Raw genomic sequence first — 27,519 nt, forward strand, 5'->3', positions numbered from 1 at the left:
CTATGTGCAGTGTATATAATTCTCCCAATGCCAAAAGGTACCCAATTTGTTATGGTGTCCAAAAATATGTAAAGGCGTAAGGGGTAGGGTAGGGTAGTGGTGAGGTGGGGTAGGGGTGGTTAGGATGGAATAGAATTTGTTAGGATAAGATAAAAATTGTTAAGAGTTGTTATTTTTGTCATTTTATGAGAGGGTAATTACATGGTTGAGGGTACACGATAGGATAAGGTAAAAAGGTGAAAAATAATCTTTCAGAGGGACAAAATTACGTGTCTACAGCAGATCCAATGAAACAATTATATTCAAATGGTGATATGAATAGAGTCAAGAGTTATATTATACAAGTAGAAAAGGAGCAAGTCCAAAAACAACCATGGAAAGTAAAGATGCTACCTACACGACTGGAAGGAAGTGAAAGTTGGCATTGGCTCAAATATTCAAAACCTTGTGAAAAAAAATGAAAACAAGCATTTGAATGACAATATTTGAGTTGACGTCGGACGCCCCAAGTTAGAAATCTGTGAAGTCGAACACTATCAATAAAATTTGAGTTCAACAATACCCGGTCAAACAAATTTCACATCTGACAAAAACCTGGACTGATTTTATAAAATTCAATTATTATTCAAATTAAATTATGCACATTTCCTTAAACGCTCAATCTGTGTTCTTCCCTTCATCACTGATCGTCTTTGCTACTCCTGTAATAGAACGATCACAGAAATATGACAAAAGATGCTTTCACAAACTGCTAATACTATTGCACCGTTCAAACTTCTTCAAAAGTAGCTCAAGGGGAAAATGCCTATATAAGCGCCTGGAAAGAACCGCGCAGCAAAAGGGATCATTTATATACACCAGCAATTAGCAAGAATATGTACAGCACTAGCTAGCTTGCATCACCTAAAGGTAAATACAAGAGACTATAGAGTCACTAATTAATACCAGATTACTATTAGCCACCTAAAAGTTGGCAGGAGACAAACTTAAATTAGGAAAAAAAAAAAAAAATCAGAACCAAGGATGCCACGTCGGATCCATCATGCACAAGTTCCTTGGAGTAAGGGCAGCTTCAACTAACTCCGCTACACCCCTCTGCACAGATTGTGGCGGATCCATGCCATTCTCCTCCTATACAACAAGAAAGAAGCCAAAGTGTCACTATGCAGGATATTAACTGAAGCTAAACTTATTTAAGCATATGGTTTCAGTCGCACACAGATATGTGGACATGTAATAATAAGATACACCGGAGAAAGCTAATGCCTCAATTTTACTGAAACGGGAAAACAGTAGTAACATTACTAGGCGGGGTATTCAAAAGCTATATAAAAAGCACCAAAAGGAAAATAAGTGGATACCTCTTCTGAGATGTATTGTGGGGCGATTCCGTTGATCCGCCCAATGACATTCTCAACATTTGTAGCGACTTTTTGTCTAAAGTCTACAGGGTTCAGACTACCTGCTCCTACAACAGGGGCCAGAGGCATCCCAAGAGGTCTTCTCCAAGACCAAGATAACAACTCATCTCGGAAAAACATTGCCAGATGATACCATAAGTGCTGGCTTTGCTGCAGATGGGAATTTAATTGGAGTCATCAGCATTCAGGAATTAAACAAAGTAGATAAAACAAAGTAGAAAATACGATGTGGACAGAAATAAATCTTACTTTAGGAGAGACCACAGCCTGAGCAGCCGCACACATGGCAGAAACAACTAAGCCTTCTACTCCAAAATGAGAGAAAAACGCTTGCAAATTTCTAGTTAAGCGGAAGGGCACCGGTTCGTTAAATTCAATCATTCCATTTGCATCATAAGCAGGATGGAAATCAGTCTGGAAAATTTTTCCAGTATTTTTAGCAAATAATATCTTGTTTGGAGACCTTCCACCAATTTGGAGCATGAATGACATAAAACTAGAAAGAGCCAACTGGATAGCAAACTGCTTTTTGAAAGCCCACATGTGATTACCACTCAAGAGTGTTTTGTACATATACTGTGAGAAAATGCTTTCTGTGACAAAATTTTTCGTAATCTCATTATATGCTTGAAGACGGAGATCAACAACAGCATCAGGTGAAATCTGGCCAGATATAGCTTGGTTGAGTTGCTCCTTGAAAAATGTGATTGGTAAGTCCGCTTCTCGGTCATTTCTTGCACAATGGTTCTCATAAACCTCAAGGAAAGTGCTATACATCAGATCATCCTCTACCATGCGAACCTATTTCATGAATTCACATGGAGTTAATCCAAAGAAAAGAGCTCAATGTTGAGAAGTTATGAGAACCAAACAACACATATAACAAGATATAACAGCAGTTACTGTGAAGAATGCAATTTGCATCACTACATCAACTGTACTACAGCTCAATAAAACACGACTGCCTTGTAACATGGCTGCCTTATTTCTGGCTAATGTGTAAAAAGGGGAAAACATAACGCTATTTTATAAGGTGAAGAGGATTTGTAGTTACCTGTGACCACACCGGTATAATAATAGGGGTGTGAATGCAGATATGCCGCCTTCGTGACTCCTTGTGCTTATCAAACATCCGATTCATCACACGGAAAAGCTGTAGGATCCGCTCATCACTTCTGGCATTTGGCGTTAAAGATGTCTGAACAATAAAATGGCGCTGAGAACCATCTGATCCAATCAGTGTCAAACGGCGGAAGCTACTACCATGCCTCCGCACTATTGGAATATCTGCTGCCACCCTGTCCAACTTCACAGTATGATCTGGTGAAACTTCCTGAAGAAAAAACCACAGATCAGGGGAAAACACTATGATATCTAGTACAGCAAGAACCAGAAGAACAAGGAAATCCATGAAACAAGTCCCATTGATTATCACGAAAGTCCATTTTGTTATTTATACAACTAAAGCCTTGTGTTAGCACCTGGAAATTGACGTCCCAGTTCCGCCATGGGTTTCTATTGCATCACTTTTGTCTTCACATTCTACTTACAAATGTAAGGAATAGACTAAGATACTTGCCTGATCAACAAAATATTGTCCTGGAATTTCGACATCAACAACATGAAAATCTCTAAGCACCCTACTTTCATCTTCCAGCTTAAGCACAGCTGGAAACCGGTCCTCCACGTTGCTTTGCAGGACATTTTTCCAATGCTTCAGTCTTTCAGTAAGTTCAGAAAGAGTGGCCGGAAATGTTGCAGCACTGTCAGGATCGAGATCACGTTCAAAATCCTGCTTGTATTCTCTTACAAAGTCGACATGTTTGTTCACTGCATCTGCAGAGAAACATGCTCTACACACACCAGAAAGCTCCTTCTTCAGAGACTGAGGAACTTCAGCTGTCGTTGCAGTCGGGTACTTGTAACAACGGTGAAGTAGAGCATTAACAACTGCCAACAACCTCTCCTCGGGCAAAGTAACAAATCTGGATCCAATCTCAGTAAGCAAGATCTGACAAATTTTGTTAGAAGATGCATTAGCAACTCTATTTGTGCATAAATGCAAAAATATACCGATACTGTAGGTTATCCCTTCCGATAAATCAAAATATTTATTGACACTACCAAAATTGGTAAAGTCTTTATGTAATACAAGTATTTACTAAGCCTCCCAAAAATCAAGCCAGTCACCATACAGGTTTGGTAATTTCTGTTTTCACTAACAGTACAATACAGGCAAAAATAAGTCTCAACTCTGAGCCCCTCCAAATGCTTCATGTTTAATTTTCATTCTCTCCATATAATCCAAAATACACAAAGTACCATGTCCTTCATACCTTTACAAGAAGAACAACTAGAATTTGTTTTTCTTTCATATGGTCAGGGAAAAGATGCAGATGTTAAAAGGTTCTGAGAAAATGTAATATCCAATCCTTTTTGATATCTAATAATAGAACACCAATCCTTTTGCTACAGTATTAATGTTTAACAACCATATTGAGTGAAAAATGGAAGTATCTCATCTAATCAGACATTTATTTGTAAACAAATAGACAATACCAGTCACCCACCTCAAGTTCACTGGCCAGATTAGAGTTTTTGCTGCGTAAAGTTTCCATTATATCTTTGGCTGCATCAAAAGCACTAGCAGCAGATGCAACTAGACTCAGAGCACTATTACGACGTAGTGCAGCTTGACCACCATCACTGCCTGATGAATTCTGGTGCAAGGACTGGTCATTACCAGATGGCATACTACTCTCTGGCCTTTCAGGTTCCTGAATTTGAGAACTACTGCCATCATGTGACCCAACACCTCCACCAGACTGAGCTCCCTGGGGAATATGGTTGTCTGCAGCTGATGATCCCCCGCTCTGGCCAGCCATTCTAGCAGTCCCATCAGCAAGGCCCATAGGTCCAGCTGCATTGGCACCAGAAACACTTTGCTGCATTCTTTGCTGTGCCATTGCCATTCTACCATATTCAGACTTACTTGCGACATCTCGGCGTTCAAGCAAATATGTTCGCAGCCAGTAATACAATGCCTACAATAACAATGCAAGATGACATCAAATCTGAAGGTCACTAAACATATGAAATGCACAAAACACCAACAAACACAACATTACCTGTGGAAAGTAAGTAGCAACTTTCAATAGCACAAGCTTGCAATGCGGAGCTTCTGTCCTCTGCAAGGAAAGTAATAACTGTGGAATCCAAGAAACCCAAACCCAGTTGGGTACATGCTCCATGTACTTATCAAATGCCCTCCCAACAGGTTCATTTGGAGTATCAAAACTAAGAAGATATAGAACCCGCGCAAGGTGGCTTCTTGAATTGGGAATACCAAATTTGATGCCTTGTAAGAAGCAGCTAACAGCATACTCTAACCAAATCTCTTCGTGTGTTTCCTTATAAGCCTGTCACGGGCCAAAATGAATAGAATCTTAAAGCCAAAAAAAAAAAAATGAACTAGAGAAATGAACCTGCAATAAGCATATGCATACCATGTCACAATAGTTTCCCCAACTAATCCATCCCTTTGGCAGGTTCTTGAAAAGGCTGATGGCATTTGAATAAGCAAGATTAGCACCTTCACAATCATTAAGCTTCAACAGAAAGTCTCCTTTGAGGCGAAAGATTTCAGCTTTGTGCTTAACAGAAAAGTACTCCAGATTAGTACTATTTATCAAATTAAGGCCAGTAGTCAGCTCTCCCTTCATTTCTAAATAAGCCTTAGCTTGTTCTCTTATTTTCACAAAAGCTTCCTGCAAACATATGAAAGGAAAATACATCAAACCATGCAGCATATCGAACTATTCAAATTTGCTTCACTCCTTTTGGGTTTTCCGTTTTTCCTGTCTTCTTTTAAGGGGTGAACAGAAAGGGCATAAAATTTAGAGTTGTGGGAAAAGAACCAAAGCAAACAAAATGGAGAGTACGCTGTACCTGAACTTCCATGGTAGAATGTCCATACATCTTGTCCAATACAGACACACACACCTCATAAAGCCCCTGCTTACGAGCAATATGAGCAAGCTTATTGACATTCCAAGCCTTGTCACGATATCCAAGGTGATGCAACTGTGAATTTGTACTACCGAAATCCTTGAAAGCATCAATCACAGCATTATACATTTCATTCCTCCATTGAAGCAAATCATACCAAACAGACGAACTGTCCCATTCATTTGGTATCCTCAGCCTCCATGTCTCAAGGATGTCCTTCAGATCCGCATATAGGCCACCATGTACCCCAACACCAGAATTTCCAGAAAGTTTATTTCCATTGGCAATGTCCACAATTATCCTAGCTGATTCTTGAACTTCAACTAATTGTTGATATTGCTGTAGAAGGGAAATCTTGGCATGAATGGACATTTCAGGTAACTGCCACCACTGTTCCAAAGCAAGATCAACACCTTTTCCAACAGTGTTTTCAGCCTCTGCCACTCCATTTGTGCTCTTCTCATGAAGGGAAAAATAGGCCTGAATAATACGAAGTTTTGGACTATCCTCCACTTGAGCCTTTGGGATAACATGGTCTTTTAAATATGCCCAATCAGGCTGTTTCCACAGACTATCAAGCAATATCTCATAATTTTCAACCATCTTGCCAAAGTCGACCAATACATCCCATTGACTAAGTTGACTAGCACAACTTAACCACTGCTCCTCCCAGAGACACATTTCAGCTTTTGGTACTGTATTGTTATAAGTGCCCTGGGTTGCTTTAACCATGGCTTGGTAGAAGAGACTTTGAGCCCGCTGCCAATAGCCATGCTGAACCAGTGAAAGTCCAGCCCGAGTCTCAGCAGTAATTGACCGTTTCTTCCACAATCCACACCTCATATCTTCTTCATTGAGTAATCGGTAAAGCTCAGCAAGAGACTCCGAGCATTTTGTATCATTCAAGAAAAGCATAACATGACTTTCAAGTAGGGCTAACGAAATGTGCCATGCATTGTAAGTCTTTCCAATGTACTTGATTAGTTCACTAGGCATTCTAGGCTGAGGATGACTCAGCTGAAGACCTTCCAGAAGAGCTTGCACGACATTTGGCCGATGGGTTGCCTGCTTCTTATGATAGTCCTTTGATAACAGAGTTATCATTGGCTTTGCAAGCGCCACCTGTTCTTCCTTGTGCAAAGTCACCCACACAATAGGAAACACCAAAACCCAGAGGTGATATGCAACATTTGCATCCGTGTGTGACAGTTCTCTCAGTGGAATGACAAGATCAGCAACCTTAAAGAAAGGCGGAATCTCAATATACGATTTAAAAGATAAAATTGTACTGCAGACATCATGATGTATAAAAATTGCTGCAATAGAGATCTCACAAGGATGGCTATGATTGGTTTGCAAATATGCAAGAAGAGTTACAATCACCAGAACAAATGACCCAATCCAATAAGTGTAAATATGAATAAAAAATGCAAATACAAATCTAAAATGGAATTCTTCTCAACAATAGGAGAGACGAGTTTCAAGCAATGCACAAAGAAACTACTAAAACCCAGTTACCAAACTATGGAATAAAATAAATTTTACCAAAATAGGTAACCAAAGACATTAAAAAAATAAACAAGGAACTGAGACAAAATACAGAGTATAATTATATCATGAGTGTGTGTGGCAGTGACAACCTTAAGTGCTCATTTGGTACCAGGATAAGGGATTAATTTTAGGATGAGTTCATCCCATGTTTGGTTGGGATAAAATCGCCGAATAAGTTATCCTCCCGGGATTGTAGTGTCATTTTTATCCCACATTGAGGGCGGGACAAATTATCCCGGGATAAGTTGTTCCCCAACCAAACGAGCACTTAAGGTATAGCACTTAAGGTATATGGTTATCTCATGGAAGAATCGAGACAAATGTTTGTAAGCTAAAAGAAAATGCCATCACCTTGAGCTTGCTCATTTCGTTCAAAAATTGTGCATGTTTTGCTACAAAACTATCAAAGGTTAGAGGAGCCTCTTCTGAACCTTCTGGAACATCCAAGACCATTGGTTGTGGCCCTGTAGAATCACCAACAGAACCCGACACCACAAGTGATGGCACCTTGGCAGAATTAGGAGCCAGTGTTATGGACTTATCCTCAACCAAAATAGCTAAAAGAAGATCAAGCCCTTGTTTCAGCCAAAATACATCACTCAAAGCTTCCCAGTCCTGAATTTGGATGATGTACTGCAATCTTGTAAACAACATTCTCCCAAGGGATTCGTGATAAAGAGTAAAAAACTTCATTCTCATTTCAGGATCTTTTGCCCGTATACCAAGCAAATATTGCCTCTCTACCTTCTGGAAAACTTCTTGACGCAAAGAAAGGGCATACCTGGAAATCAACAAGGTTGTTCCATCACATTCCACGGTTAAAGCAAACTCACTTCCCTCTCAAACTGAAAATAAATGAGTCAAAAGAAAAATTGAAGATTGCTTACTTGTTTGAATCTGCACAAAGACCATAGAGAAGCTCAATATACTTTTTGTCCCACTCTTCTGCAGCACTGGGCATGAAGTTCTGTTTATCCACTTGTGAAAGCCTCTGGAGGAAAGAAACAACATCTTTTGAAGAAAGAAAGGTACTAGATGCAACAGCAACTCCAGGTTTTGTCATGTCCTCTTCGATCCATCCCTTCATCACATCTAGTATGCTAAGCAACACAGAAGAGTCGGTACCCTTCTCAGAAAGCAGGGAGTTGAGTATTTGGGTTATAGGTCGTTTACAATCTGGGATGACCATGACCCTTTCACTAATAAGGCCCAACACAGATTTCAGATTGGCAATGACAACTCCAACATCAGCACCTTGACGAGAAGAAGTAACAGCAGAATCAGGATCTGATCTCTGACCCTGTAAGTGAGAGGATACAATGATATATTGTCAACAAATTGCACTACTTCCAAAGAATACTGTCTCACATACAGCTTAGAGAAGCATTAGGTAAGCTCGATATATTGTCAACAAATTGCACTACGTTCAAAGAATACTGGCTCACATACAGCTTCAAGAAGAATTAGGCAAGCTCAAACTCAAGAAAAATGTATAAAATCAACTCTTAGCTTATACCAAAAGATACTCGAGAATTACTAAATAAACACATCTACCCACAATTGAATCAGTAGAAACTAAATGATAATAAATACAGCATCCTGGAACATTATGCAATACCTGCCGTACATGGGAACCAATGGATGACCCCATATCTCGAGCCAGGCGCTGAAGAAGACGGACCATATTTACTGGCTCAACAATGTTTTTGTGCACCTCTGCCAAGGTTTTGATTACATAAAGCACAAAGCTCACCATGCTACCTGAATTGTCTTCCCCAGAAGTCTGAGGAATTGCAACAGCAGCAAGGTGCTTCTGTATAAGTTCTTCTACCTTTTGATACAACATCTTCACATCTTGTGTTGTATTAGCTGCTTCAGGCGGAAAAGCCAGGGAAACCATTTTCAAGAGGGAGCACATCGACTTCGCAGCGTCTAGCACTTTGTACTTGAAGCATGGTTCTAGAATCTTTAAAAAAAAAATGTGTACTTGAGATAAGGTGCACTGATTGAAAGTAGGGTCAAAGTAAATGGTTCTGCCTAGGGACATACCTGAGATATGTGGTTGATATTGTTGCGGATGAACAGATGAGGTTGCTTCTCCAGAACCTTGTTCATCACATCTAAACCCTGGGCCAGTGCTGTGGAAGGGTCCTTTGACTGCGAAGGTGGTAGATTGCTGAGCAGCTTCTCCAAATAATTAAATTTGACATTAGCATTTGGCCACACCTCCAAAGCTTGTGATAACAGATCCAAAGCTTGTTTGTACATCAAACTTGCTTCCTTATCTTTGGGCTCTATCACTAGTGCTACCTAATGCCAGACCTCAAACATGTTAACCTCAAATAAAAAACTTCAAAACTAGAACGGTATCGTGAAGTGGAAAAAGAAACACAATATCATCAACGTTATTATAAGAAGAAAACAAAGCAGGACTCCTACATGCACAAAAAGATTCAGCTGTACAATTCACCGCCCACACCCACACAAAAAAAGAGCTAATGAATTTGAACATTAAGCTCTAAGTTCACACAATAAATTGCATTATCTACTGAATTCTTTCGAGGCAAGTGAATAAAGAAAGTCCAGACAGATCAGACTACTTCAAAGACTTGAAAAGGAAGCATCTCAGGAAATTCGGCTTTGAAGACGCAAACAAGTGAAAATTATAGTAAGAGCAAAAATAGAGCCAAAAATTCACAACCCATCTTCTTTCAAGGAAGTGGATACAATAGCCAATTCCATGTTCACCAAATAAAAGATGCTGGCAAAGACAGGATAAAATAGAATGAAGTACGCTCCTGCCTAGAGTTTCACAAACAAATTCAGAAAAAAGCCATACTCTGATAAGAAAATTAATAATCATTTCCTCCATAGCTGCATTTGGTTTAAACTCTTCATCAGGTTGCCCACCAGATCCAGGAGTTTCAATATTAGGAATTGATGAAGGACCGCCTGGTGACATAACACAAAGGGACTGAAGGCCGGGTTCAACCTTCACACGCTTACTAGGGTCTTCTGAGAATGAAGACCCATCTGTTGGATGCTTGGGATCAACACTGCCAGCAGAAGCATGACTCAGTCCATCAGCATTTTGACCAGTCCCATCATTAGCAGGTACTATTTTCATTTCATTTTGTCGTTGGCGTTCCCAATTCACAACCAACCCAGCAAGTTCAATTGCAAGTCGTCTATTTTCAGCCGTAGTATTATATGGCAATCCAAGGCGACTCAGAGAGTTCACCATCTGAGGTACAAACTGTGCTCTACAACTGTAGAATAGATCTGAATGGCGAACTATGAGCTGGAATATGTGGATGAGATTAGGGATAGAATGACCCTCCTCAACGAGAATCTTTTTGGTGTAACGAATCCAAATAGGCATACGGGAATCTCCAAGAGGTAACCTTCTTGGAAGTGCTGGCATGAGTATATCGAGTGCTTGTTTAACCAACATTTTATTCTCCGGCTGGCAAGTCCTAAGAAGAGCGACAAATACCTGCAGTAACTAATTCCCTCTAAGATTAGATTGCACTAAGAAAATAGCATAGCACATAGTTCACAGGAAGAATTTAAGTTGTGTCAACCATCAATAAAAAAACACACAAGTTCTTCCATTATCCTCGTAATGAGATAAAAGTAGAAAGGTAACAGGAATCACAAACTCATGTAAACACAACCTAGCCTACTCTATAACCAATTAAAAACTTGCCAGCATCAGTTCAAACATTTTTATCCTATTGGTAAGCATAAAAGACATAACCTTCAACAATATACTTTTTGTAGACACGCAACTATTGCACATATGGAGAACAACCAGTAATCAAAGTTAGTTACAAACAGCATTGTATTGGTTGGAGGGAATGGAATAAAGCAGATATCTCTCACACAGGAAAAATACATAAGAACTATCGCTTGTTTCATACATTTTTAGCACAAACAGATAGACAAACAGATAGAACAGAAAAAACACCAAAACCGCACTACACAGACAGCCTTTGGAAAAAAATCCAAGAGAAAGTTACAGCATATGCTCCAGAAGCTAGCATAGAAACGTATCATAGATGAGAGTACATCAAAGCAGTGAAATACTATGTCTATTATTGCAGCTAATATCAATGAGCCGATTGAATCTGATATGTGTCTATAGAAATCGATATGCACTACAATAAATATACAGATGAGATAAGGGAATTTATCTTGGAGAGAGCTTTTATAGATTTAAGTGAAAAATATAATAAATAGAACTTTAGGCCAGTGACATATTGCGTGCAGATGGCACCGTGGAACCACCACAATTAGTGGTACCTGAAGTATAATTTTTTCTGGAGCTTGGTAAGCCTCCAAGAAATGGCAAACGTTAACAAATGCCCACTGTTTACTAGCACTATCTTCACGTTTCAGATGATTCCAACCAAACTTTATAAGTTCCTTCCGATGATGAACAAGGTCTGTCTGCAGATACTTGAGAAGCAGAGTAGCAAGTTGCAGAAGCTCTATCCTCAAAGGCTCATCGTAATCAGCAGAGACCTACAAAGATAAATCAAGGAAGAAAATAAAATATACCCAAAATCAGCAAAAGATTAACAGTAACAGAAAATGAACTCCATAAGAACATAGAGATGCAATCATTTACCTCTTCTGGAGGGTCAAGAAGCTTGTCAACAATAGTCTTAATTATCGGAGAGTCAACTACATCCCAAGTCTGAGCATTCTGAAATGCATGAGCTAGCATTGGAAGAATAAGCATTTGCATTACAACCACCAAATGATCATGACCAAGTTGTCTCGATTGGAAAAGGTTCAAAAAATGCAGGAGCAGGGTTTTCTTCATATTGGGTGGATAGCCTTCAGCAACCTTAATGGCAAGCCAACAATGGGTTATCAAAACTAAAACACTTCCATCTAGAAAAAGCTTGATAGACAGATAGCAGCCTAACAAACATACCTCAATGATATAGAACTCCTTTAAGAATGTAAAATCTATACGAGTACGAAAGAGGAAGATGGAAAGGATATCAAACAGAATGTTTATTTCAGTTTTATCATGTCGCAAATAATTCAGGAAGCATTTGACAAGCCATTTGCTCTCTTTGACCTGCAAATTTGTATTCCATAAGTTAGCAGGAAATTCATGTAATAAAGAAAAAGCAACACTTTTGGAACCTCAGAGATAATGCAATTATCTGCTCATTAAGCAATAATTGTTTCTAAACTAGTTTAAGTGGCAGGACAACGAAAAGTAAACCATCACTCTTTCCCCAATAACTGAGGAAACTGTTTATTAATTCATAGAGAACAGCATGAGGAATAAAAAATGACCATAAGACAGGCAAAAACAGTCCAATTTGCAAACAAGGATCTCAACTATCAAAAACAAAATTCACAGAATAATAGGTTTCAATACTATAAAGCAATCGGAGAAATAAAGATTTCATGTGGAACAAGCACCTCGGAAACAAACAATTGTCCAGGGAATACTAAGTAATGAACAATAAAAATACTAGTTTGCCAAAAATGCAATATACTTGCCTGAACCAAGTTTAATTCCTGTTCATTCTGCAGACGGGAGATTCTTGCTGGTGACTTCCACATCTGTACCAGAGTATCAAATATAACACGATTGTTCTGTAACCAATTGGGCATCAATTTGACCAAAGTTTTCACCAAGGCAAGACCCTGGAAATAAGCATCTCGAGGTGCCATATCCGTTGAAGCTGAAGGAATAGAAGCCTCGGCTTGAGGAGTACCAAGGCCTTCATCATTAGTTGAAGTGCTTGGCCGACTCAAAGATTCTTGTCCAGCAGATGCATCAGATTTGGCAATAAAGTCAGGGAAAGCACTTGCAATTATCTTTTCCGGTGATTTTGCAAGTTCTTCCCTTAAAGGCTGCCCAGCATCTGACCTTATGATATACATAAAGCTGCACATATATTAAACATATCAGAGAACTGTGCAAGCAAAAGAGAAACATGACTGCTCGTAATGCAACCCAAGGGAATGCAATTTCTACAAGCATACTGCTTACCGCCTGAAGTATTTAGGTTGACATAGCCGAGCAAGAAAGTAATCTACTGCAGCAGTTGGATATCGATTCAGGAACTTGGTCAATGGCAGCCTATATGGACTGTTAATCTCACTGTAAAACTGCCCAGGTGGAAGGGCTGCTTCCAAGTCGATAGTCAATGTCACGAGCTCATCCAGAAACTTCCCAGCCGCAGAGGGAAGCAGGTGGAAGAGTTCAATAATAGCTGCAATCACAAGGAAAAATACGTGTCATAACAGAAGTATGCTGTATGCCCACATAGAAGATACCCCATGTGATTATTAGGGGCAAAGCTGTATCCTACCAGCAGCTATTTTTGGTTCCTCTCCAGCCTTCCACGACTTCTGACACTGAGCTAGTTTTTCAGGTTCCAACCATTTCCTAAGATGCTCCAGTAACTTGCCACCCAAGGTCACATTAAACCAACTGGACAGTAGTTCAAGCAGGCGGGCCAAACCTTGAAGAAGAGCCATGTTGAGATTTTTCGTCTGGGCCAAGTTAACCAATATAGGCCTAAGGCTACTTTGTAGAAGTTCTTTAGGCATCCTTTGCTGTTGTATGACCTACATAACAAAGACAGCATGAAGGAAACTAATGAAGCAAAGAATTGTTTGAAAGCTATAGCAACAAGAAAGAATTGACTGAAAGTTATAGCAACAACAAAGAATTGACTGAAAGTTATAGCAACAACAAAGAATTGACTGAAAGTTATAGCATGCAACAGAAAAACAAGCTAAGTATGTTGACATTATCCAAATCATTGTATGCCTTAAGAGAGTCTATGAGATGAGAGTCTAATGTTAAAACATGCTTGAAAATGCCTTTAAATACAATAATGTTCTATGTTGGCACACAAAACTCGATTCTCTGTCAAGCCTGACAACATTCCCTTTTAGACTAATTTGTACTTACAGTCATGCAAACAAAAACAAGTCATATTTTATCCCAACCTCACCCGTATAAGAAATGTCCAAAGGAACACAACTGTAACCAAATCACACTTCTGCAAAGATCCACTAACATGCCATAAGCATGGAAGAAAAGACTAAATCAATAAGTGATGATGGAATGAAAAATCCTGATGTCCGAAAGCTAAAACCAACCTGTCTCAACCCTTCCTTCGCAACAGCTACAATTTCTGGAGTTCTGCTTGTCAGAGACTTGAAGAACATTGAAATAATTTTTGAGCGCAGTTCAGATTGATTTTGGGTTTTAAAATCGGCCCACGCCATAGCAGTACAGAGTAATTCAATGCAGGCTGTGCGCAGTTTGTTCAACGAGTTTGCAACCTTAGGATTCATAAATTTCATAGACCATCCTGTTTCATCAGTCTCAGCTATTTGCAATGCTTCTTGCAGGAAATTGATTAGCTCCTGAGTCAACTTTAGAAGTGGAGGTCTCAAGGCCAAGCAAAAGTTCAAAGCTGTAACAGTCCCCACCTGAAAATACAAGATAATTAGCTCGATGGACGAAAATCATAAATACCAACTCTAGCAACAAAATTTTACCTGTTGATCAACAGTCTTTGACCGTAATGGACGCAGTATAAGAGGCTGAAGCAAAGGTTGGTATAGGGGTTCAAGCAACTCAGAAACCTCACTACCAGTCCTGCTTGCCAAGAGTGCTAAACAAGACTGCACAATCTTTCTCACATTAATAGAAACGTTAGGATTAAACAATTCTGATGCGAAGTACTCAACTACTCCTTGGAAGCTTTGTCTTCGTGCTTCACTATTTGCTTCATCGACATTATTCACGACACGAAGAACTTGTGTAAGCACCTGACTGGTCTCCTCCTGCTCTTTAGTGGCATAAACAGGAAGTCTTTTGAGAACAAAAACAAGTCCACGCACAATTCGCACTTGAAAAGCACAGAGAGTTTCAACAGTGACTTTCCCAACCAAAGCACCAAGCCCCATGACTCCCCCCATTTGTGATTGCCATGTACATCCAAAGCAACAATGCAGAAGACGGGGCAGAAGCTGCTCAAAAACAGGGACACGAACACTAGGAGGTGGTGAATATACAGGACTCATCGATGGGCTAGAGACCATCATAGGTGTCGCAGGACCTCCTCTTGATATCAATACATCTGAATGTTTTGAGCGAGCAAGGAATAGAAGTGTTTCAGAGAACACATTTAGTGCATTTAAAGCTGCCTTGGCATGCAGTCTATTTTCATCTGCCAGGACATCCACTACAGCATCCAAAAAGATAAGAGGGTCCAACTCTTTCAGGTTGGAAGTAGTACTATATCTTGACTTTGCACTAATAATGGTGCTAGACGAAAGCACAGAAGCACCAACAGGAGCAGCTGAATGAGTAGCATGGCCAGCAGAGCTTTCTATATGAAATATTATGGCAAAATGTCGACAGACACTGATGACATACTCATCTTTGGAATCATGCAGATCTGGTTCAGCACTTGCTGCGATAATGGTCATAAGGAGAATTTTAAAAACAGATCTTTCAGCAAGGAGTTGAGTCTTTGTCTTGACACCCAGGTCAGCCTAGAAGCATGACAGTTTCAATCATTACTATTTGAATCAAAAACGGAAATAAGATAAAGAGGTTAACCTGAAATCTTTCTTACTCCCAGGCAACTAAATAAATATCTGATATAGCCGCAGCCAGCACAAGATAAAGGAATTTACCTCAATGAAGTAAGCAAACAGGCTTTAGGAATAAACACAGCAACTAAGTTATATCACCAACCTTTATATCAGATGTCTCTGATCTTCTCCAAGATGGATCAACTGAGGAAACTAACAATGTCGATAGCATCCTAGAAGTAAATCCATCATCAGTAGCACTACCTGGAAGATTCAGCTGAGATGACAAGCATACACGAAGAAATTTCAGAGCTTGTTTTCTGTAGAAAGCATCCACAATAACGCTTCTTTGCATAACAGCAGCCACCGCAAGATTTATACAACGATCTAAAGGCACCAAAAATGGGGTGGATGGTTCAAATGTAAGGATCACACGAAGTCCGTGCTCAGGATTTTCTTTGCATTCAAGAGCAAGAGGTTCTTTGAGAAAACGCCTATTACGCCCACCTAACTTGCCAAGGAGCTGCAAAGACTTCCCACCCCAAGGATAAGGTGCAGGCCTCAAATGAGACCATAATGCCAAAATCACCTCAGACATGACATTTGCCATGCTTGGTTCCAAAAAATCAGGATTCAGACTATCAATCCAGAACTCAAGAGTTCTTAAACCGAGACTCACTAAGTCATCATTTCCTTTGAGACACATAACAAGAGGCTTCATCAGGCGAGGAAGGTAAGGTAACAGTGAACTTAATCGTGCAGGCAGTGTCAAGCAAAGCTCCAGCAGAAGCTCTCTCATATCTTCACCATTAGGTCCCTCAAGCAGAGCCAATAACATACTCATACAGGGATGCAGCATAGTAATCAAGTCACGCAATAGAAGTTCAAATTTTCCTCCAGCAAGGGCGCGGAACATTGTACGAAGGAGTTGCAAATAACCAATGGGTTTTTCAACCTCCGTTGCATGTTTCATGCAATTGTCCATAATGACATGCACATGAGGCTGCAGAATGCGCTCACAATCTGAAGGAGCCTTTGCAACAGCACCAAACAAAAACCGAAAAAGATGCAAAACCAGCTTAGCTGCAGGTGATTCTGGATGCTTTAGGACATCAAGTTTGCTGCTTACAAGGAAGTTGACCAGGACATCTGCAAATGGTCTAAAGACCTTCGGTGCTTGCAATAGGGTGGAAAAGATGTGGACTAACTGTGTGTTAGAAATCATGCACTCAAACAATTCAGGCATGCACAAGGAGAACATGTCCATTAGATCCCGCGGTTCCATAATTGCCAAAATCTGGGAAAAAAGGTGGATCATTTCTCTCTCCTCCTCCTTCTCCTTGAATAATGCCAAGCAATGAACACCACTTTTAAGCACACCAGAAGCTTTCCAAACCTACCAACAGTTAAAACATAAAGTGAATTAACAACATTCCTCAGCCACAAGCATCCCCTAAACAAAGATTAAAGTGATGTAATTGAGGCCATTAGGCAAGAACAAACGCTACATTAGCATAGTACCTCATCTTCTCTCATCCCTTTAAAAGGTTGTGGTACTGATGAACTAGTTGCGGCTGAGGCAAGAACTTGAGGAGGCGTCCCCTGAGTGGAAGCCGAAACCTAAAGCCAGCTGGACCACATAAGAAAAGGTAGAAACATGAAGGTGGAACTCCTGGAACAGAATTTTATATACCTGTGATCGGGGCAAATGTGCATGGGTAATGCTCCATATTATGGTTTTCATTCCTGAAAGACATAAAGGTAACTAGTTATTACAAAGAAAAGAGCAGACTAACTCAAATTAGATTAGACCAAGACAGTTCATCTATCGGCCATGATGTACAGGGTAATATTAGTGAATTGTTACCCATAACCAAAGTTTTAATCAGATGCTTGCAATCACTGACTTCCTTTGAGTGCTCCACAGGGACTTGCAAATTGAGTACCGCCTAGAAAAATACAATTCACGATGACCGAATACAACAATGAAATTTTGAACACAGAACAACACTACTGAAGTAAGGTTTCCGGCATTCAAGCATCACCTATGGTCTTATGAGTGTTCTTTCAAGCAAAAAGTAACAACAACAGACAAGCAAGAAAATAATCCGAAAACAATATCGCCCGCTCACCCTAGTGTAAAATCACTATACTAGCAGATTCTCATACTGTGTTCGAGAGATTTGTGATCTAATCTGCACTAGAAAGGCAATGCCCACCACAAAGGAAGAAGGTTTAATTATTACAAGGTTCATGCACATAAAGGAGCTTTTGGCAGTAAGAAGCTTATTGTTAATAATTATTGGCAGAAAGAAATTTTATTTTATTCTACTTAAGGCTCCCAGAAACCTCACATATAAAAGTAATGTCTTAATTATCAGAAAAATGGAATAACAAATAATAATGCGATTATAACTGTTGCGATTATAACTACCGCACTTAAACCATTTTATTCAACCTGTGCCATAGAATATGCACATATAAAAAGAACAAATCAATAAAAAAAGACATAAGAGCAAGAAGAATTACATAAACACCTCAATTTTGGGGTCACTAGTGCTTCAAACTATATCAAGGGGGCTCAAAAAGAGCTAAACCTCAGGAAAGCACAGAATTGAGGAAAGCGAAGATATTCACCAAAACTACCTGCACTGGAAGTTCTAGTTTTGACCTCAATGTAGATCGACCTTTCACATCCTCCCCCTCTTCGAGTAGCTACAGCCCACATATACAGAGAAAGTATTAGTTTGAACACAGCTGATTGGTTTATAAACGGGAAAAGCAAATTTTGATGCCATTGTATCCAGGAAGTCATTGTGAATGTCATTGAGCAAAATACACATGCAGACTAGATAAGAGAATATTTCATAATATTACAATGGATACAATAGAAGGTTAATTTTGGTGTGTATCTTTTGGTGTGTTACTTGGAGTATCTTGTCATGGTAATTATTGGATACGTTAATTTCTATTGTATCTTGTTCTTTTACTATTCGTTATCTAGATTGTTTTATTTTGAGCCGGGGGTCTACCAGAAACAGCCTCTCTATCTCACATTTGAGGCAGTGGTATGGACTGCGTACACTTACCCTCCCCAGACCCCACTTGGTGGGAATATACTGGGAAGGTTGTTGTTGTTGTTGTAGATTACTTAATTCCTTTTTCTTTTATGAAGATAATATTTAATTTACCTAATTAGAAGCAAAGAATATCAATTTATAATATTGTGCATAACCTAAAACTCCTACATTATGAGCTGTCTTGCACATCCTTTCATTAAATAATACGCAGTACCAAGCTGGTACTACAACATTACAGAGATTAAACTGGATTTAGATTGCATAAAAAGCTGAAGGGAATCCAAATTATCCACCAAAACAAGAACTATGAAGTTCTTGGACATTGTTAGTTGTTACCCAACAACTTCAAAACCTATTCTTTTACATTTTATTTTTCTGTTTCCACACTTGATATCTTTAAGTTCCTAATGAGTTGTATGGAAAGGGTAGTGAATGTGAATCATAAAACACAGACTAAAAATTGGACTATGATATGGTTAGATTGAACAACCGATACAGGTGGAAATTAGGATAACAAAAAGGGAGAGCTAAAGTGGAAATAGTAGTATTAATTGTGAGTTTAATAATCTCCAACATACAACCATAACGCTATACAAGATAAAAAACAATCGACTACAGCATAGTTTCAGAGCTATTTTGTATTTAGAAAGCAAATAAGGGATAAGCTATATGGTGTTTAATACAGGCTTTTTGTTCTGCATCCAATTACCTAAACTTGAGTTACAGGAAGCCAAAGACCCTAAACTCCACATCATCTAACTGAAAGTTGAAATCTATTGATTACCTGCGGAATTGTACGCTTAAACGTGTTGAATTTGCCGACAAAAGCATCCAAAATCCGACCCTAACACAAATATAATGACATGAGTTCTAGTATACAACTATCTGAAAAGAAGTGTGGTTTTCCAAGAAACAAATAAAGTCTTGAAATATGCATAGTAGTTTCAGACCAACAAAATCCTTGCTTCATCCATGGATTGCTGGTCGACACCTTTCTCAAAAATCGGCTCCACCTGTCAAAGGAAGATGAAGGTATCATTTGTCAACTTGAACATTGACCACTAGCCACCATCTAAAGGTCCAAAACATCAAGTTCCGCTAAAGCTGCAATGACAGGGGAGCAGATATACACAACGCTTTCAAGGAGAAAACAGAGTCCTTACCAGATTTAACATCAAACGAGCACATGTGGTATGGATGCTCAGCGACAAAGAAGCATCATGCATGTTGCTTGAGAAGAGGTAAATTATCCGTGATAACTGCACACAAGCAAATCAAGATATACCCTTTTCAGTAGTAGCTTGGTGTGGGGGGGGGGACCCCAGAAGAAATTTGATAAATAAATATTACCAAACGGAATTCAACCAGTATCCATTAAAGTCTTGACTCAGTAAGGACTTTATCAAAAGAAAATAACTGCCATAATTATAACAGAATCAAAATCATACAACATTCCACTAAGTTGGGAACTAGGGAAGAGGTGCAAAGGCATCCATTCACATAAATTATTTCACCAAGAATTATCTCCAAGGAGACAATAAGGACAACAGACCATCACAGAAATAAACATCTTCTTACAAAAAAGGCCATAAGTATCAAAGAATGCAATACCTGGGACAAAGAAAGATCCCCCCTGACATGATGAACAATCTCCGCCAATAGACTGTAAGCCAAAGGCCTCAATGTCTCAAAGCATGCACGGCCAGTTCCAACAAGGACCCTGATGGAGTTTATTTCAAAGATCAAGATTGCAACATCAAACCAAGAGAGACTTAGGCCTCATTTGTTTCCATCAAATTGCATTCAAGTTTATAATCTTGAATAATTATAGTTGATAAAAAAATTAAACTATCTAAAATGCAAATAAAATTTATATAAAAAATAACTGTAATAAGATAACATGAAATTTTTTAAGAATTCAGCATAAGTTAATCTGAGAGAACTACCGTTTTCGCACTTAAATTACAACACACAGACGCACACTAATACTCCCTCGGTCCCATTTTATGTGACACCATTTGACATGGCACGATATTTAAGAAAAAGGAAGAGTTTTGAAATTTGTGGTCAAAAACAACCCTTGGATATTTGTGTGACTGTAAATCATTTTATTAAGGGTAAAAGTGAAGTTTTAATGTTAAATTGTTTCTAATTATATAATAAGGTGACATTCTTTTTGAGACGGACTAAAAAGGAAAGGGTAGCCACATAAAATGGAATGCAGGAAGTAGTTAACTACCACTGAAGTTACCAGCTTCAAAAAAAAGTAGTTAACTATCGCAGACAACCTCAATCTACATGGCCTAAAAGAATTGGAAGTTGGTGCTTCTTTTCATTCTGTGGTAGCTGCATCAACACAAAAACAACTGAATCATACTAGACATAAAAGGAAAAAAAAGCGAAATATTGAAGTGGTGATCAACTAAAAAAAACAAAGAACCGAATTAGAAAATACTAGACAAAGTACTTGTAAAGATTACGAAAACATACCCACCCATAAGGAGAAAAACTGGTATTTGGTTAAGAAAGAAAAGTGAGTGGCGGCGTGAAAATTTTGCCAAGAAGAGAAGTGCATAAGGTTATGTGGAATAACTTGTACTATTTTAATGAGTTTGAATGATCTTATAGATCAAATTCATTCAGATCAATGCAGGCGGATTACGGGGCTTTCTAAGGAAACAAAATAAATGCACTTAATGGGCTGAATTTGAATAATTAAGATTCAGACCTTAAAAACAAATGCACTTAATAAGCTGAATCCGAATGATTAAGATCCAGACCTACATTAAGTGCAAATAAAGGAGGCCCAAATGAGGCCGTAATTGACTAATCCTTATTCGTTCCTGAATTACCATAGGCAAAACCATGATAAGAAGTTCAATCCACAATTGAGAGAAAAAAAAAAAAAAGCATGCACGAAGTTATTCAAACGCATATATATACTTTAGCGGCAACTTAGTGGATTCGTTTCTTGAAGGAGTGCTAACGGCAACCAATTTTATATAATGTCGTTGGTTATTCTCCTAATCTCGTTTCCTATCAACCCTTTCAAATTGTCCGCCAGCAAAAGGCACAATTCTGTAAACACACTTCAATAAGCCTAGTTCCAAAAATTGCACATACACCACCACTGCAATCCACAAATTAGATTCTACAGGAGGTTCAGAAATTTCCAAACCAGGAATATATATCCAGAAATGCAAGACAGAGTCAAAAGGCTAGTAAAGAGGTACTAATCCAGGGACAAGGCAGATGCAGGGACACTTTTTACAGGTAATGGTCAATAGGGGACACTTCACTAACAGCTTTATGCTGAAAATTTTTATCAACCTCATACAGGAAACTAAATTTCTGCAGTCACAAGAAAACATGAGTTTTTTTTCCAGCCAACTTCTGATTGAAAGTTTACCTCTCTTCCAAAAGTGTGTCAATAAGGGGGAACAAACCCCTCTTGAAATCTGTCCCAAGTACATGTTTGAGGGCCACCAGCAGTTCCTAAACAACGAAGTTTAGATTTAAACTGTATGCAAAAACAAAGAAAAATCAAGTTTGCAAGGAGCATCTCAAGGAGTTCACCTTTCGGATAGATACCGAGTCAGAACATGTGACAAGAAGATTCACAATGCTTTTACATATACTTTCTTCATGCGGCTTAATGTAGTCAGCAAAACTCTTCAACAGGTAAGTCAAGAAAGAAACTGTCTGCAGATTTGAACAAAAGAAATCTGCTTAGTCTTCCGCCTCAAAATGAAAAGGAAAGAGTAAGCTGACTAGAAAAGAAGCAGATAAAGGTGAATTGGCTGAACAGAAACAACAAAATAAGAACAAACGAATCTATCATTCAATTTAACGACGAAGGAGATAAAATAATACCAAAAAATAAGGGACGTCGCTCTTTTTAATTACCGTGGCGCTAGGACTGATGGGAAGAATCAACTAGTGTTTTTCTGGAACTAGTGCCTACGACCTCATGTTCTCTAACCACTTCATTGACCACTACGTCAAACCCTTGGGTGTGGACGTCACTCGTTTTGGTGAAGTAATTAATAAGAAAATGGGGCATTCCCTCAAGGATAACTGCTTGTTTTTGGACAGTGTTCATGGTTGCAACTCACCTGATTCACCAAGTACCTCCAACCTCCAGCTATGGCACATATGGGATATTTCTACCCACCAAAGCTTGGACAGATGGGAAAACTTCACCTAAGGTCGCTCTTATGGCAATCTAACCTTGGTACCAAGGTTGTTAAGGTCACTCTATGATCAATTAAGTATGCCTACCCGGCAATTTAATACAAGATCTTCAATTCGGAAGTCGTATGTTGTCATTTCATCAAATGCAAAAATAGGAGAATGAAAGCAAATGGAAAGGAATAGACATAATTTCACCAGCTACCTCTTCACCACCACCACCACCAATTAGCCAGGTAACACTTAGCCCACTCCCTACACAAATATACGGTTGGGGGCAGAATAAATCCAAGGGCCGTTCAGTCCAAATACTTGTTATGTGTGTTATAATGCATGGATTGTTTATCCGGTGAATATAAAAATAAAAAAACTCTTATGTGATGAATAGAAACAAAAGGATTCTTACGCGGGGATTACGTACTTTAAGAGCTTTTTGTTTTTAAAATAGTTTATTCCCCATATTGATAATTCATGTATTCTTTTTTGACATTTTATCCCGAATAAAATAATAGTCAGACTCTGGCATAACTTGATGCAAATTTTATTTTGAATAAGTAAAGCGGATATTATTTAACACCACTAGCCAAACTACATTAATTATGTGTCGCTTATTTTCTTTTATGTGACCATTGCACTACTTTATGTGAGATAACAATATATGAACCAAACAACTCCCAAATGTCAGTGGAAACCAAAATACCAAAATGCCTACTAACCATTGAGCTAATAACAAATTGCATATGTCCAGAACAAAATCTGGATCCAGCTGTAGTAAATACCATTTTTTTAATCAGAACAATAATTCTCATGTATAACCAATCCTTTTAGGGAGTTTATTATACTCACTTCTTTAGTAGGTGTTTGGCCATGAAAACCAAAATTTTTTGGAGTTGGAGTTGTGTTTGGCCATGAATATAAATTGGAGTTGTTTTTGACTTTTTGTGAGAGAAGTAAAAGTGAAAACAAAGTTTACTAAAGTGAAATAATTTTCTCGAAAAAAGTAAAAATTCTCATGGTCAAACACCCCCTTAATAAGGAATTTATAAACTTCCCTCAGTTTCTAATGGTGCATTACCAAAAAATAGCAAACTGAAAATGTTTTTCTTCTTTCCCCTTTTTTTAGCTTGCTTCCAAACACCTCATTAGACCTACTTCCAGTTTTCTTTTCTTTCTTTTTTTTTTTTGAGATGAAGAAAACAAAAACTTTTTCCTTTCTTTTTCTCGTGATAAGAAACTCAGTTAGCCTACTGCCCAATTTAACCAACCAATATAAATGACACTTCCATTACATGGAAAAACGTGTCTCTCCATAAACGAATATAGATAGTACCACCTTTTTTTGATTCTCTCGTCTTGATTTGCCTTTACACAAACCATCCTTGGACATTTAAAATATTGCTTGTGTCAATAATAAAGGGGGAAAAGTGGCTACAGGGTAATGGTTGAAACTTTTACAAGTTACTCCCAATATGACCTTTGTAACCACAAACAAATAAGAAAAAAAGGAGTTTTAGAGGGTCATTCTATTGATCAAGTAATTATCTCCCACCTACTATCCTCACTGTTTTGTCTTTGTGTTGATCCTCAATTTATGTTTCATCTTCATTAAACAACAACAACAACAAACCCAGTATATTCCCACCTAGTGGGGTCTGGGGGGTAAGATGTACGCAGTCCATACCTCTACCTCTAAAGAAGTAGAAAGGTTGTTTCCGATAGACCCCCGGCTCAAGGCACGAGATACCACACAAAAACATAGTAAAGCACAGCACAAGATTACATAACATAAATACGACACCCATAAGTAATATAAAACAGAGAAAAGCACACAGATTCGTAATAAAACATGGAACACAGAATCATAACGGGCATAAAACCCCCACCAAGTAATTCCCTACACTAGCGACTCAAACTGGCCCTAGTCCTCTGCCCTAATTCGCGTCCTCCAGACCTTCCTATCTAGGGTCATGTCCGCGGTGAGCTGTAACTGCTCCATGTCCCGCCTAATCACCTCCCCCAGTACTTCTTCGGCCTACCCCTACCCCGCCTAAAACCATCCAATGCTAGCCTCTCACACCTACGGACCGGGGCATCCATGCCCCTCCTCTTCACGTGTCCGAACCATCTCAATCGGGCTTCCCGCATCTTGCACTCCACTGGAGTCACACCAACCTTCTCCCGGATAGTCTCATTCCGAACTCTATCCCCTCTAGTCAGCCCACACATCCAGCGCAACATCCGCATTTCTGCCACCTTCATTTTTTGGATGTGGGAGTTCTTGACTGGCCAACACTCTACTCCATACAACATGGCCGGACGGACTACCACCCTGTAGAATTTGCCTTTAAGCTTGGGTGGCACCTTCTTATCACACAGCACCCCCGACGCGAGCTTCCACTTCATCCATCCCGCCCCAATACGGTGCGAGACATCCTCGTCAATCTCACCGTTACCCTGGATCACGGACCCGAGATACTTGAAACTATCCCTCTTACAAACCTCCTGTGATTCCAGCTTCACTACTACCTCATCCTCCCGCCTCACGTCATTAAACTTGCATTCCACATACTCTGTCTTGCTTCTGCTCACCCTGAACCCTTTAGACTCAAGAGTTTGCCTCCACACCTCTAATTTGTCATTCACACCCCCTCGAGTCTCATCTATCAGAACTACATCGTCTGCAAAAAGCATACACCACGGCACCTCCCCTTGAATACGCCGCATCAACACATCCATCACCAACGCAAACAAAAAGGGACTAAGAGTAGATCCCTGATGCAATCCTGTCAGGACAGTAAAATGCTCTGAGTTTCCTTCCGCCGTCCTCACCTGAGTTTTCGCTCCGTCATACATATCCTTAATTGCTCTGATATATGCCAGCGGTACTCCACTCACCTCCAAGCATCTCCAAAGCACCTTCCTGGGGACTTTGTCGTAAGCCTTCTCCAGGTCGATAAACACCATGTGCAGGTCCTTCTTCCTTTCCCTATACTGTTCCACCAACCTCCGTACCAGGTGAATTGCCTCCGTCGTCGAGCGGCCAGGCATAAATCCAAACTGATTTTCCGAAATAGACACTATCCGTCTCAGCCTCACCTCGACCACTCTCTCCCAGATCTTCATAGAGTGACTCAATAACTTAATCCCCTATAGTTATTGCAACTCTGTATGTCACCCTTATTCTTATAGAGAGGGATCATGGTACTCCACCTCCAAGCCTCGGGCATTTTTGCCGTCTTGAAGATTTCATTAAACAATCCAGTCAACCACCTTATACCAGCCTCTCCAACGAACTTCCAAAACTCCACCGGTATCTCATCCGGCCCCGTCGCCCTACCCCTTCGCATCCTGTGAACAGCCTGTCTAACCTCTTCTACCTTAAAACGTCTACAATAGCTAAAATCCCGACACTCCTCTGAGTGCTCCAGTTCCCCTAACACAATAGCTCTATCCCCTTCATCATTCAAGAGCCTATGAAAGTACGACTGTCATCTATTCTTAATGTGGCCATCCTCCACCAACACTCTACCGTCCTCCCCCTTAATGCACCTAACCTGATCGAGGTCATGACCCTTCCTCTCCCTAGCCTTAGCGAGTCTAAACAACTTTTTCTCCCCCTCCTTTCCCCTGTAACCCTGCATACAAGCTCTCAAAAGCGGCCGTCTTAGCTGCCGTGACTGCTGACTTAGCCTCCTTCCTCGCTAGCTTGTACTCTTTCCTGCTTACCCGTTTCTCCTCTTCGTCCTTACTCTCCACCAACTTAGCATACGCCCCTTTCTTGGTCCCCACTTTCTTCTCCACATCCTCATTCCACCACCAATCCCCCCGATGGTGCCCGGCCAGGCCCGGCCCCTAGAAACACCCAACACCTCACTTGCATTCTCCCTGATGCACCTAGCCGCCCTATCCCACATACTATCCACGTCCCCCCTACACTCCCACACCCCCATTCCCGCCAACTTCTCCCCTATCTCCCACGCATTCACTGGCGTCAGGCCGCCCCACTTAATCCTAGGTCTACACTCTTTACTCCTCCTCTTTCTATTCTTCTTTATACCCAAATCCATAACCAAGAGCCTATGCTGGGTCGAAAGATTCTCACTCGGGATGACCTTACAGTCCTTACACAACGCCCTATCCCCTTTCCTAAGCAACAAAAAGTCAATCTGGTTCCTGGCTATCGCGCTTCGAAAGGTGATCAGGTGCTCATCCTTCTTCGGGAAGCCCGAGTTCACCACCACCAGCCCAAAGGCCCTCGCGAACTCCAATAGGGTAGCCCCCTCTTCATTTCTCTCCCCAAAACCAAAACCACCATGCACATCACCAAAGCCTCCCGGTAGCGCCCCGATGTGCCCGTTGAAATCTCCTGCTACAACAATCTTCTCCGAGCTAGGCACGCCTCTCACCACCTCCTCCAAAGCCTCCCAAAACCGCAGCTTCTCCTCCCCCTCCGATCCCACTTGCGGCGCATAAGCACTACACACGTTCAGGGTAAACCCCCGAATGACCAACTTAATAGTCATCAACCTATCATTGATCCTCTTCACCTCTACTACCTGACCTCTAAGCTCTTCATCTTCATTAAATTGTAACAAAATTTGAAGTCATTTACACAAATGAACTTCCAACTTGTTTGGACTAAGGCACAGTGGTTGTAGTTATTTTAGGAATTA

General features: G+C 39.9%; 1 protein-coding gene across 4 annotated transcripts in view; it reads right to left on the reverse strand.

Annotated features, from left to right (window-relative positions):
• Nucleotides 1-775: 775 nt before the first annotated feature.
• LOC107859883 (transformation/transcription domain-associated protein) overlaps nt 776-27,519 on the reverse strand; it is a 28,856-nt gene continuing 2,112 nt past the window's right edge. The window contains exons 4-36 of one of the 4 annotated variants that reach the window (XM_016705030.2): nt 22,232-22,357; nt 22,065-22,150; nt 20,267-20,375; nt 19,819-19,914; nt 19,606-19,668; nt 19,440-19,499; nt 18,222-18,290; nt 17,443-17,524; nt 17,269-17,321; nt 17,097-17,195; nt 15,739-16,971; nt 14,532-15,533; nt 14,127-14,462; nt 13,328-13,586; nt 13,006-13,228; nt 12,510-12,900; nt 11,926-12,075; nt 11,614-11,835; nt 11,286-11,507; nt 9,820-10,485; nt 9,030-9,290; nt 8,599-8,946; nt 7,868-8,280; nt 7,332-7,761; nt 5,370-6,668; nt 4,928-5,188; nt 4,550-4,840; nt 3,992-4,465; nt 3,001-3,432; nt 2,476-2,754; nt 1,671-2,222; nt 1,362-1,571; nt 776-1,131 (exon numbers count right to left, since the gene is read on the reverse strand). In XM_016705030.2, coding sequence (XP_016560516.1) covers nt 1,012-1,131; nt 1,362-1,571; nt 1,671-2,222; nt 2,476-2,754; nt 3,001-3,432; nt 3,992-4,465; nt 4,550-4,840; nt 4,928-5,188; nt 5,370-6,668; nt 7,332-7,761; nt 7,868-8,280; nt 8,599-8,946; nt 9,030-9,290; nt 9,820-10,485; nt 11,286-11,507; nt 11,614-11,835; nt 11,926-12,075; nt 12,510-12,900; nt 13,006-13,228; nt 13,328-13,586; nt 14,127-14,462; nt 14,532-15,533; nt 15,739-16,971; nt 17,097-17,195; nt 17,269-17,321; nt 17,443-17,524; nt 18,222-18,290; nt 19,440-19,499; nt 19,606-19,668; nt 19,819-19,914; nt 20,267-20,375; nt 22,065-22,150; nt 22,232-22,357 — 10,917 coding nt within the window. In that variant the 3' untranslated portion in view covers nt 776-1,011. Of the gene's footprint in view, nt 1,132-1,361; nt 1,572-1,670; nt 2,223-2,475; nt 2,755-3,000; nt 3,433-3,991; nt 4,466-4,549; nt 4,841-4,927; nt 5,189-5,369; nt 6,669-7,331; nt 7,762-7,867; nt 8,281-8,598; nt 8,947-9,029; nt 9,291-9,819; nt 10,486-11,285; nt 11,508-11,613; nt 11,836-11,925; nt 12,076-12,509; nt 12,901-13,005; nt 13,229-13,327; nt 13,587-14,126; nt 14,463-14,531; nt 15,534-15,738; nt 16,972-17,096; nt 17,196-17,268; nt 17,322-17,442; nt 17,525-18,212; nt 18,291-19,439; nt 19,500-19,605; nt 19,669-19,818; nt 19,915-20,266; nt 20,376-22,064; nt 22,151-22,231; nt 22,358-27,519 lie in introns of all 4 variants that reach the window. The other 3 variants (XM_016705028.2, XM_016705031.2, XM_016705029.2) reach the window with 3 other exon arrangements.

This window comes from Capsicum annuum, chromosome 2 (genome assembly GCF_002878395.1).
Source record: "Capsicum annuum cultivar UCD-10X-F1 chromosome 2, UCD10Xv1.1, whole genome shotgun sequence".
NCBI classification, from domain to species: domain Eukaryota; kingdom Viridiplantae; phylum Streptophyta; class Magnoliopsida; order Solanales; family Solanaceae; genus Capsicum; species Capsicum annuum.